Below are 12,446 nucleotides of genomic sequence, written 5' to 3' on the forward strand. Positions count from 1 at the left end.
GGTTCGATTAAAGGATTGCCTCTTGGGGGATGCGAGGGTTGCCCCTTTAACACTACTTGCACTGTCGCCCTCCTTTTTGTGTTTCATGTCCTCCTCCTAGCAAGCAAATTAAATAGAAGAGTCATGGGAAGAGAATCTTCCTATCTCAACTGAGAAGAGAACCTTCCTATCTCATCCATGGGAAAAGAATCTTCCTGTCCTAACTAGTAATAACAATTAGTTTTTTTTCATTCTCTCCCTCTCTTTTTTAATATTTAAGGTAATCATCTTCAATTTGTAATTAGAAGACGGAATCCAAGGATAAGTCATGGTAAGAGAACCTTTATTTCTTACTCATTCTAAACATATAGACCAAGAGACGTCTCCCTTTATATCATCAAAATTGTATTGAATCAGGTAGCATAGCGACATTTACCTATCCCGACACAACAATAACAATTGACGACCAAAACTGCCTTTTTGTCGTATTGACTACTATTGTTTGGACTTAAAACTAAACTTTCTTGAATACTTAGATTCAAGAGAGTTCCATTCCACCAACTTATTAGTTGAACATTTCATTTCACCAATTGGTTGGTATACAAATAGAGATTAGTCTTATCCAACTTCAATCAAGAAAGAGGCACTTTGTTTTCCTTCTCCAACACCCTAGAGAGAAAGAGTTGTCTCGTCATCTTCCCACTACCTCATCGTCCTACCTTCTTCCAACTACCTTATCAAGACATGAAGCTACCTTGACTTTTCCATATGCCTAATTAATACATGGAGTTTCCTACCTCATCTTCTTCCAACCGCATCATCAAGACAAGAGGCGGAAATCAATCAGCCTACCACATTTGCACCTTCCAATCACATATCTCTGGCACTCCTTCCTCCCTCTCATCATCTTCTTCCACACTCCTTCCTCCCCATGGTAAGCCTCCTTCCCCCTCTTCCTCCATTGGATGTGATAAACCACCTCTCATACTTCATCCTATTAATACGTTGGCAACAAGGTATAAACACGATCTCCTATTTTAAAAGTTGATAACTCAGTAGAGGACGAGACCTTGAATGTTGATCTACATCACAAAGATAATCTCAGTTAGCCTCATTGACTATCCCTAAGGGTGACCGGCCCGGTCCCATGGAAGTTTCCCACCGACCACAAGGGTAAATCAGGAAGAGCACACAGCAACTAGCTCAGAAGCCCAACATCCTTTAATTGCGCCCTCATTTGGAGGAAAAATTTCTACAAATATGTCATAGTTGGAGATCGAACCACGGGTGCCTGGGTGACAACCTGGATGTCCTACCACGGCACCATAGCCGAGGACCTGATCTACATCACGTATTGACAGCAGTGTGCTATTGCTGTCATATTGACACCACGTGTCAATGCATCAGCAACAAGGCATAGGTACAATCTCCTACCCTTTAGAAATTGATACCTTGGTAGGGAACAAGACCTTGAACCTTGATCTAAGGGACCTTGATCTACCTAGGTCAAGGTGCTTCCTAGTGCATTTCAATAGTCACCATTCATGCTATGTTTTCTGTTTCAACTACTCAAGATAACTTTAGATAATGAATACAGGAATCTTCACCATAAATTAACTTAATTTTCAGATATATGCTTAGCACCAAAAGTATATGCTGAGAAATAATGAAAATTGTGTCTCGCCCTCATGTCCACCACAACCATGTTCCTCCTTTACTTTCTGAACTTGATTCAGATTAACCACCACAAGGGAGTGCAACAGAACCAAAACTCCTCGTTCAGAGCAATTAATAAGTAAAAGAAAATTTTCTTTGAAAAATGGATTACATATCACAGAAAGTTTAAAACAATAAACAAATATAAGAAAATTCTAACAGTTCCTTAAAAACTAGTAATCCATGTACTTTATGGCAATCAATTGATACTTACTTTTCTGCTTGTACCCTTCAACACCATGAAACTCTCGTTGAGTGTGTCAATACTCTCTATGGCAATCAAAATCTGACCATTATAGAAGGATGTACATGCACGCTTGTAGCTGACTACCACATTGTAGCCCAAAGCAAGCAAACCACCTAGGGTTGTCCGCCCAACCTGATAAAATCAGCAGAAAATAATATCGAGAAAATGTTTCACTTTAAAAAAATAATAGAATCATCTCAACTGAATACGAGAGGTCATTGAATACTTGGTAATGTTAAAGAAGCTGAAATACTACTTATCCAACTTATCAGGCCCAATGTTAATATATGGACAAAAACATTTAACTGAATCATTCAAAATAGTTAATAACATTAAGCCCCACATTTTCACATAATACAAACATTAGTATTTTCAAGAAGCAAGTAAATATGATATTCTTGACCTTAAAGAATACCAAATTCAATATTGATAAAGAAAAGTTTTACGAGTTTCCTCTACACAGTAGTAGCCATAAACTAATCATTATTAAACAGCCATTGCAATCAGTATAAGAAGCAGATCCTTGATTTTCCCAGAAATCATCAAAAATAGTTCAAAATTTGCTTAATTCATCAAAAGTTATTACAAAAAAAGATATTCATTGATGTTGCATCCTTATTCATAAAATTTTATCAACTGCAGTAGGCTAGAAAACCAATACTATTAGTAAAGGAACATTTGCACAAATTACTAAGAAAAGATATCTTAGAGAACAAATGGCTGCTGTTTTATCCCACCCTCCTTTAAAAAACACTGTTTTTAGAACATTTTCCATTTGGTTTATATGGCATTTGAAACTGCACATAATTGTTCTTCGTCATCAACATCCCAAATTTGCATCACAGAAATGTTGAAGGAAATCTAGAAAAAAAAAACAGCAACACAGATTTGCTTCAGAAATTTAGTAATGTAAATTTTCAAAAAATAAAAATTTGGTACACAAGGATGAATTTGCATGCTACAGTACTAATGTGGTAGTTGAACGAACCTCTTGCAAATCAATTAATGGCTCAACAGCAATAATGATGGTGTGCTAATAGTGGTATGGTGCCAAGGCAAACATCAATTTACATAGAGCTAGATTTGTCAAAAATTGTATGTTAATTCTCCATAGAGATTTAAATAGACCATAAAAGACAAGCTTCACCATTCAAATTTGAAACATTAAACCACACTTGTCGAGCTCAAAAACATGTCTCGAGTGATCCTACTATGCCTCGGACCACCTAAGGTTAAACTTTTTTTACTGGGTTGATCCTTTATGCTCGACCAACCATTCATATTCGGTCGATCTTATTTATATTTGGTCTGGCCCTGCCCGTCGATCTTATATGCTCCACAGATCCACTGTGCTCGGGCGGTCTATAGGCTCAGTCAATCATGTCTCGTCGACCGAAGTTATTTAGTCGGGCATATATAAGTCTTCTCGCCCGGTCTACCCTTCCTCGGTCGTCCTTTGCCAGCCTAACTTATATGTTTGGTCGGTCTATTATGTTCGACCGATCTCTGACTGCCATACGTGTAGTGACCCCCCTTTGCCGAGTCTAACCTTTTCCAGGCGGTCCCTCCTCTCGCCATTTTCAGCCTTCCTCATCATCATTCTCCTTCTTTCCTTCTCTTAAAAATGGGGTCCTCTTATCATAACCCATATCAATCACAATCCTCAACTAAATTTCCAAGTCAACCTGAGACAATTCCTAATGACATTGTAATGTTATTGCTCTGAGAAGTGGCAGGAATATGGAGGAGCTTAAGAAGAGTGAGGAGAATGAAAATGGTGCAAGGAGTGAAAAGGTTGAAGTCACTCAAAAGCCACTTAATGAAAGAGAAGACAAGATGAAATACAGGTGAGGACTTATGATCCACCAATATCGTTCCCTATTGGCCCAAGCTAAGTTAGATGAGCAGTTCGGTAAATTCCTTGAGGTGATCAAGAAGTTTTATGTAAATATACCCTTCACCGAAGCTTTGCAACAAATGCCTACCTATTTGTCACACGAGAGGAAGGTTGAGGAATACGAAACTATGGCTTTGACAGAAGAGTGAGTGGATTGATCCTAAAACTATGATATGAATATATAATAATAAAGTAATATTATAAAAGATAGTTATTGAAGTGTGGCAAATGATATTCGTATAGGTTTCCATTAAGAATCAACTCTAGATAGTGTGAGTTAATGATATTCATATAGGTCTCCATCAAGAATCAACTACAAATATCCCTACCTTTCATATTAGTACTAGATAAAATAACTAATTATGTTGAAGATAAAATATGATATACTATTGGTGAGAATGTAACAGATTAAATTTAAAACTTGAATTACCAATAACACTTTAAAATCTACAGGTTTTTAATTAATTGGAACACTAAAAATATAGAATGCAATTCGACAAGAAAAGAATTAATTGAATAGTTAAGATTGATAGGTATAAAAGAAGACTTTTATATAGCTCACTCAATTATTCAATAAGGGGATACTAGTGAAAATGTAATTAATAGGGTTAAAAATGAATGGTCAAAATCAAGAGGAGTTTCTGGAATATTAACTAATAGTTATGTCCCTTATAACAAGCTTAAAGGAAAATTTTATAACAGTATGGTTTAAATCATCATTCTTTATAAATTGAAGTGTTGGATTTTTAGAAAACCATGAACAGAAAAGTTAATATAGGTGTAACTCCAATTGATGATAAATTGAGAAAACACAGGTTCGGATGTATGTTCATGTTAAAGAATAACCAATAGATCATATAGTCAAAAAAAGATGAATTTCTAAGACTAGAAAATATAAGTGGGTAGAAGGAGTCCAAAGGATACATTATTTGATATCATAAAGAGTAATTTAATCCATTTGAATATTATCAGTGATATTTCCTTAGAGCTCAATGGAGGAATTAATAGTTTGAAACAAGGTTCAAAATCTCGAGTCGTGCCGAAGTTTCGATCTTTGACTAGAACGATACTATTTTGGTATCGTGTCGATGTTTCAATGCATGGTATGGTTAATGGATTGGAGATGAAAAATGAAGGAAATGAAGCATAGGAAGGAGTTTGTATCTAGCATCATTTTAAATCTTGTATCATGCCAAGCAAAATAGTCGAGATATATCATTTTGGTAAATTATCGAAATTCAATACCGCTTAGGATAGACAATGTCTTTCATCTCCTTCCTCCTTCAACCTTTTATCTAACCGACACCATACATCGAAGCGTCGGCACCTTACTAGAACAATATTTTCCAGTCAAAGGAAAACTATGACACGGCTCAAGATTTTTTAAGCTTTGTGCTGAGTGGTATCGAGTTTCAGTGATTTACCAAAACAATACTTTTCGACCGTTTCGCCAAACCATGGTTTGAATAGATAGTTAACTCCAAACTTGAAATAGTTAAGCACATGGTTGGTTATCATGGTTATGGTTGTCATTGAAATATAAACATGGCTAATTTTATGTGAAATGATCAATTTAAAGAAGAAAAAAAAACATAACAATTAATAAGCACCAAGTATTCCAATTGAGTGTCATTAGTCAAATGAACAAAAGGGGCAAAGTAAACAATAATGACAATGTTGTTAACGTATAAATATAAATTGATTTATTTCCTAATTGTTCCATCTTTTTAGGATAAGTGGTTAGTTAATCAACTTTAACATGGCACCAAAGCAAGAAATCATGGGTTTGAATCTCACTTGCGTCGAAAAAATATCTAAATAAATGTATTGGAAGGTAGGACAATCAAGTTAAGTATCACACACATGGAGAGGTAATGTCCTCCACATATGTAGCGGAAGCGTTAACATATTATAAATTAATACCTTTCATACCAGCTCAATCTTTGTGGGATAAATGATTGGTCAATCAACTTTAACAAATACTATCAATGCAGTGGGCACTAATAGCAACATATTCATCAGTACATACCTCAAACTCAGCTTTTGGCCGAATGATGAAATATTTATCCACAATTCTTTGATCACCTAATGACAAATAGTATTTAATACCACATTGTCGAACTTTTATCCAATCATTTATCTTTGCTTCTTCAGAAGTAAATGGTGGCCGAAGATACATCTCAATAAAACTGACAGGAGAATATGTTAATTAGATAAAAAAAACTATTAATTCATAAATCACAAAGATTCAGCATTAGTACTTGCACAAAAAGAAGTAGAAATATTGAATAAGATTTTAAATCTTGTTGCAACCACTCACTTCTCTGTTTCTCCTTCATCTCCATTTATAGAGTATGATACACTTCCATTAGGTGACTGTAAAAATGCCAAAAATATAATCAAGAAAGAACACTTGATACGCAAGAGAAATGAGATACAATCAAATAGCATATAGACAATCAATCACTGCAGAAAAGGAAAATATGAGAGAATGCATGACATTTTTACAGACAAGTCAACATTATGTTTCAAATATTTTCAATAGAATAAAAGATGGCATCCCTCACACAAGGAAAGAGAAAGGCTTTATTTAAAACAAACTAATCTTCCTTTACTTTTTTCAGAGTAAAAATTTTAGTGGACTCCAACAAATATAAACCAGGGTTCAAGAGGAAGATATTATAATTTTCCTGTAATTTCTGAACCTTGTGGTCGAGAAAATGACACTATCTGATGCAAGTAATGCATCTAATGATTGTTACAATTCTGGATTACATCCCAGGGTGATAGTCCCCAGGTTAGGTGAACTCATTGGAGATAAAGAAATTCACAATCTTTATACAAGCCAATAAAGTAGTTGTTCCTGTTTCCACTCACAATAAATCTCCTTCCTGACCCTTCATGAACACTAGATGATTTAAGCCACAGGACATACCAATACTACAGAAACAGAATACATGAGGGTCGTCAAAAAAATACTCATATTGAACTTGATGTAGAAAATCAAATCAGCATGAAAATTTTTGGGTTTTTTACTATTTTATTCAGGTTTCAGATTCAAATTATTTCAAAATTCAAGTTTGAATCAGATTTTTGTGTTTTATGAAAAATGTGAACCCGGCCGATTGGATATTATATATACACACACACAGTGCACATACAATATACTATACATAAAAGTATGTATTAGATTCTCTTTGATGCATGCACTAAAATAAAACCAAAATGAAAACATGCTAAACAAACCCAAAATCCAACCTTATAGAAAACATACTCTAATCCAAAAAAAAACAGTTTGGACATTATTTTCCAAATTTTCAGGTTTGAATTTTTGGTAACCAAATCCATTCAGACTGGGACAATGGTTTTTCACAAAGATACCTCACTTGTTTTACTCCTAAGACTACCACTAAGATCTCACATAACTCCACCTTTTAGACAACCAAATGTGACATAACATTGGTATATGGGAGGCTAGCCATCACAGGAAGAAGACAACTATGGGAGGAGTTGCAAAGACTCAGTGACCTCATTGATGTGCCATGGGTTTTAATGGGTGACTTCAACTCAATGCTCTCAAATGATGACAAACAAGGAGGGATCCCTCTCACTAGCTATGACACATCTGATTTTCTTGCTTTTGTGACTAAAGTTGGTCTGGAGGACACGGCATCAGTGGGCGGCACCAATACAAAGACTAATGGCCGCCTTTGTGGTAAACTTGACAGAGCACTAATCAACAAGAAATGGCTGGAATCTCACATTCACAACTATGTTGAATTCCTGGTGCCCAGTTGCATTTCAGACCATTCCACCTATGTTGTATCCATATCTAGGGAAGCCCCAACTATCAAAAAACCATTTATGTTTTATAACATGAGGACAGGGCAAGGTATTTTAAAGGGGTAGACAAAACACTAAGTTCTTTCATAATTTAGTCAAGAGGAACAAAGGAACGAAATAGTGGCTATTCAAAAGAACACTGGTGAAATCATTGCATTCTGGAATGAAGTTACTGCTGAGTTTGTGGAGCATTTTCAGAAGTTTCTTGGAGCAGCTAGGTCTAGAACTGATTGTATCAGAGACATCTTAACCCAAGGGCCAACAGTTACTAAACAGCAGCAAGGTCAGCTCATTAGGGTAGTCACCCCAGAAGAAATTAAGGATGCACTATTCAGCACGGTGACAACAAAGCTCCAGGTCCAGATGGCTATGGTGCAAGATTTTTCAAGCAAGCTTGGAGCGTTATCCATCATGATTTTGAGGCAGCCATCATCATGGAATTCTTCCGGCATGGGAAACTCTTGAAGTAATGGAACCACACTTTAACATCACATTTTCCCAAATCCCCATATGCATTGAAGGTGGAAGATTATAGACTGATATCTAGTTGCACAGTCTTCTATAAGGTCACTTCCAAAATACTTGCAGGGAGGATTGGCACATTGGCACAAGACCTTCTTCATCTAGCCCAAGAAGTCTTTGTCAAAGAAAGGTCTATTGTGGACAACATTCACCTTGCCCATGAGCTATTCACTAGGTACACAAGGAAAAGAATCTCCTTGTGTTGCATCCTCAAGATTAACCTTGCAACGGCATTTGACTATGTTAACTGGGGCTTTTTGGAGGATGTTTTAGCAGGGTTGAGTTTCCCATATTAGTCTGTTTCTTGGGTTATGGAATGTGTTACCATAACTTCCTTTTCACTGACTATGAATGGGGGAATGTGTGGCTACTTCCGAGGAGCTAAAGGGCTATGATAGGGGGACCCCCTCTCACCTTATATTTTTGGTATATGCATAGAAGCCTTCTCCAGACAACTGCAGAAAGCCACCACAATCCCAACATTCCACTACCATCCCCAATGTGGCAACTTTGCACCTCACTTACATGGCTTATGCATATGGCCTTCTCCTTTTTGCTAGAGGTGATGAACCATCAATTCAGATCTTAGCCATATGCCTAGATCCGTTTGGCTCCAAGGCAGGTCTCCTAGCCGATAAGACGAAGTCCAAGATATACATGGCTGGGATTCAGGACCAAACTAGGCGTAGTCTCATGCAGATCACAGGACTCTAGGAGAGCACATTACCATTCAGGTACCTAGGCATTCCCCTAGTATCGGAGAAGCTCTTGCTAGATTCCCGCATCAACAAAATCAATAGATGGCCACGTAGCACCTTATCCTGTATGGGGAAGTTGCTCAGTCCTACAAGGAGTGGAATGCTTCTAGTTATCCATCTTGCATCTTCCTCATGGTATTATTGATCCAATACACAACATATGTTGGGCCTTCATGTGAACTATCAAGCACCCTCTCATCTGTTGGGCAAATTTATCAGCCAGAGGATGAAGGTGGTTGTGGACTCAAGAATCTCAAGGCTTGGAGCAAAGCCCTATTGTTTAAGGTACTATGTCACATCCAAGATAAGCAAGACTCCCTATGGATTAAATGGATTCACACCTACAACCATATGGACATAGCAGATGCTTCACCTAGAGTCACCACTCGTCAAAAGACTACTACAAATCAGGGATGAGATATTGGAAGCATTCGAATCACTAGAGGCTGCAGCACAACTGATGGCAGGTTGGTTTGGGCAACAAGGCAAAGGTGTGGCACAAACCTATGAAACTTCATACAACCAGAGGCCAAGAAGGTTTGGGCCAGCACAGTGTATGTTCAGCCCAACCATGCCTTCGCTACATGACTATTGGCTCATGGCAAGTTACCCGCCAGGGTCAGGCTACCTTATGTTGAGGAGAAGAATTGCACCTTTCATGGGATTGAGGCAGAGACTCAAGAGCATCTCTTTTTTGAGTGTTCTAGTACTACCGTTTTAGAGGAAGATTCAGCATTGGCTTCATATGAACAGGAGGTATCCACCTACAAGAGGATATTTCGTGTGTTCAAGCTACACTACCGTGGGGCTAGACTTTTGACTAAAGTAGGACACTTAGCCATGACAAGCATGATCCATCATGTATGGATGGCTAGGAACCGATACTTATTTGAGGGTAAGAGGATGGAAGTAGAGAGTATATACAAGAAAATACAAGTGTATACAAAGTGCATGACGTGAGGGGTCATCTAGGACCACAATGTACGTCCTTTTTAGCAATTAACGCAGTTTACTTATCTAAAAAATGTAGCAACATTATCACCACCACCCGTGACCACCCCCGCCACATGCATGGCACGCACACACATGCACACACCATCACTCTTGCCTACAAGAGCATAGCTAGTGAACCTACATTGAAGCAGGTTGGTCATCTAAGACCTACATTTTTCAAGTCCACATAGCAAGAAGGTATGCTCCAAATACTCAACTCACCACATTTAGTATATATTTAACTAATTTTGATGAGACATTGAGTTGATCTAGAAGGTTCAATTGAAAGCATAATAGGACTCAATTAGAAACAAGAGTCAAAAGACTAATTGAAATATAAGGAAAATTCATCATTTAAAAGTTTAGGCTTGATTGGACGAAGATGTCAAAGTCTGGGATAATGTTCTAGAGATTGAAGTGGGTTTTGGCCAAGTACCTCCCTTAAAGAATTTCCTACTAGAATTGGCTAGCTCAAACATTTCAATCAGGATTTCCTATAAGTTGCACATGACAACCACTTATTGGTTCTCTACTAAATCAGTTGGTGCAGTTTTAGAAATATTAATCTTAGCTAAGATTCAACAACCAAATCTCTTATCACCATTTGCTGGTGAATCTGGATACATGTAAAAAATTTAGAAAAACAAAGGATACAATAGAAATAAAATCGCGTTCACCCAACAATTTATGAACAATGGATATAGATGTAAGAGTGCTATGACAGAGGAATAACAACATGGGGGTAGTAATGGGTATGGAGGAAATGGTTTCCAGGCATGATAATATGATCCTCTGAATTTGTCATTTAGCAATAATAGAGATGGGGCAACAAAGTCTGACCTCACTTTTGCATTTCAGCTTATAATAAGGTTCTCTAAAAGAAGATACAAAGCTGTTATTGATTCTTATCTGCAGAAGATCAGACGATTAGCAGAAATTCCTACAAGAGCAGGAAAATCAAAGAAACAGGTTTAGCATAAAAACCTGTGCATGATGAAGATCCGGCTCAATATGTTTCCGAAACAGAGGGAAAATACTGTCAATCAAGTAGTCCAGAGAACATGAATCTCCAATATCATGTCTTACTTTAGATAGAAGGCTAAAATGGACTCCACCAACCTAAGGTATTAAAGAGTTTATGCAACAGGACTAGGCAAATTGTAAGAGGAAAAACACTAGGAGGAAAGCACTTACCACGGCAACCCTGATATCAAGAAGTGAGCGTAGTGTAGAGTGCAGTGCATAAGCACCATCAACAATTACCTGCGATCGCAACAGATAGCAGGAGACTAAATTTTAGCACTAAACAAAACAAAGAAACCCAATTGGTACAAGCATCAGACTTACCACACCCGAAGAAGAAACCTTCAATTGCCGCAAACCAATTCGCCTTTTTTCTTGAAAATCGAACAAAGGCATCTTAGTATCCTTAGACTTCATCAGATCCTGGACTCCAACATCCAACATTATTTTCAAATCCAAATCACACCCTCGTTCTAACAGCAGAAAGATGAAACCAAAGCGGAGGAGGATAAAAGAAGAAAAACCTGTAGGTTGCCGACAAGAGTGTCAAAATCTATCGAGTCCAAGTCGTTCCCATCATCATTTCCGTTGCGGTAATTCTCCATGGAGATGACAAGGCAGCCAAGAACTGACTCCACCTTTTCTGCCAAGCTACGAGCATCCACAAGATCAAACTCATCGAAAAAAAGGTTCAACTTTTCCAACCGTACGATACTAATTTGACAGAAACCAGACCAGATCACCTGGTTTTCCCCGATCCGCTGGGGCCACCGATCCCGACGGTGACAATGTGCCCATCCTTCTTATCCCTCAGTTCCTGAATTGCCTTGACAAGAAGATAATAGCCATGATCGAAGGACTGCAAATCCTCCATGATTAGTAATTGAAATTATTGGGGGCGACGAGGAGAAGTGAGGTTTAAAGAAGAGAGATGGCTTACCACGTGGAGAGGGAGGGACTGGAGAATGGAGGAGGAGGAGGAGGGAGCTGGGGAAGGAGGAGAGGCGGAGGAAGAGGAGGAGATATAATCCCTGCCGCCGCCTTCTAAGACCCGTTGAATGATCTCGTCTTCCATCGGCGTCGCCAACCGGCGATGAGGAGGTTTCGTGCACCGAGCTACTTCCTGAGTTCCTGCACCTTAAAAATAAAAAATAAAATAAAATAAAAATAAAAACAGCCATGCTAACTAGCTAAGTGAGGGCCTTAATGGGCCGGATCCAATTGTTGGAACTCCCAAGCCATTGCAATTAGAAGGGGACTAACGCCCAACAAACCCATGCATGCTCTTTTCGTCCATCAATCGGCGTCGGCGTGTAAATTTTTATTTTATTTCTTTAAACTCTGACGGGCGATAAGATGAATTGCGAATGCATTTTAAATAATCAGATTTAATTTTTACACATATATATAAATTAAAATATAAATCATACTTCTTAAATTTATCTATTAAATAAAATATAAACTAATA

General features: G+C 37.8%; 1 protein-coding gene across 5 annotated transcripts in view; it reads right to left on the minus strand.

Moving 5' to 3' along the window:
• Positions 1-12,124, minus strand: part of LOC122027580 — a 90,742-nt gene extending 78,618 nt beyond the window's left edge. For 4 of the 5 annotated variants that reach the window (XR_006124464.1, XR_006124465.1, XM_042586566.1 and 1 more), the window contains exons 1-10: positions 11,919-12,124; positions 11,722-11,837; positions 11,503-11,629; positions 11,303-11,401; positions 11,150-11,218; positions 10,940-11,074; positions 10,796-10,864; positions 6,160-6,215; positions 5,869-6,028; positions 1,910-2,074 (exon numbers count right to left, since the gene is read on the minus strand). Coding sequence is in view for 2 of the 5 variants with exons in the window: in XM_042586566.1 (XP_042442500.1) it covers positions 1,910-2,074; positions 5,869-6,028; positions 6,160-6,215; positions 10,796-10,864; positions 10,940-11,074; positions 11,150-11,218; positions 11,303-11,401; positions 11,503-11,629; positions 11,722-11,837; positions 11,919-12,053 (1,131 nt within the window). In the remaining 3 variants the exon portion in view is untranslated. The remainder of the gene's footprint in view (positions 1-1,909; positions 2,075-5,868; positions 6,029-6,159; positions 6,216-10,795; positions 10,865-10,939; positions 11,075-11,149; positions 11,219-11,302; positions 11,402-11,502; positions 11,630-11,721; positions 11,838-11,918) is intronic. The other variant, XR_006124466.1, reaches the window with a different exon arrangement.
• Between the last annotated feature and the right edge of the window lie 322 nt (positions 12,125-12,446).

The sequence above is a fragment of the Zingiber officinale genome, chromosome 10A (assembly GCF_018446385.1).
Source record: "Zingiber officinale cultivar Zhangliang chromosome 10A, Zo_v1.1, whole genome shotgun sequence".
Classification (NCBI taxonomy): domain Eukaryota; kingdom Viridiplantae; phylum Streptophyta; class Magnoliopsida; order Zingiberales; family Zingiberaceae; genus Zingiber; species Zingiber officinale.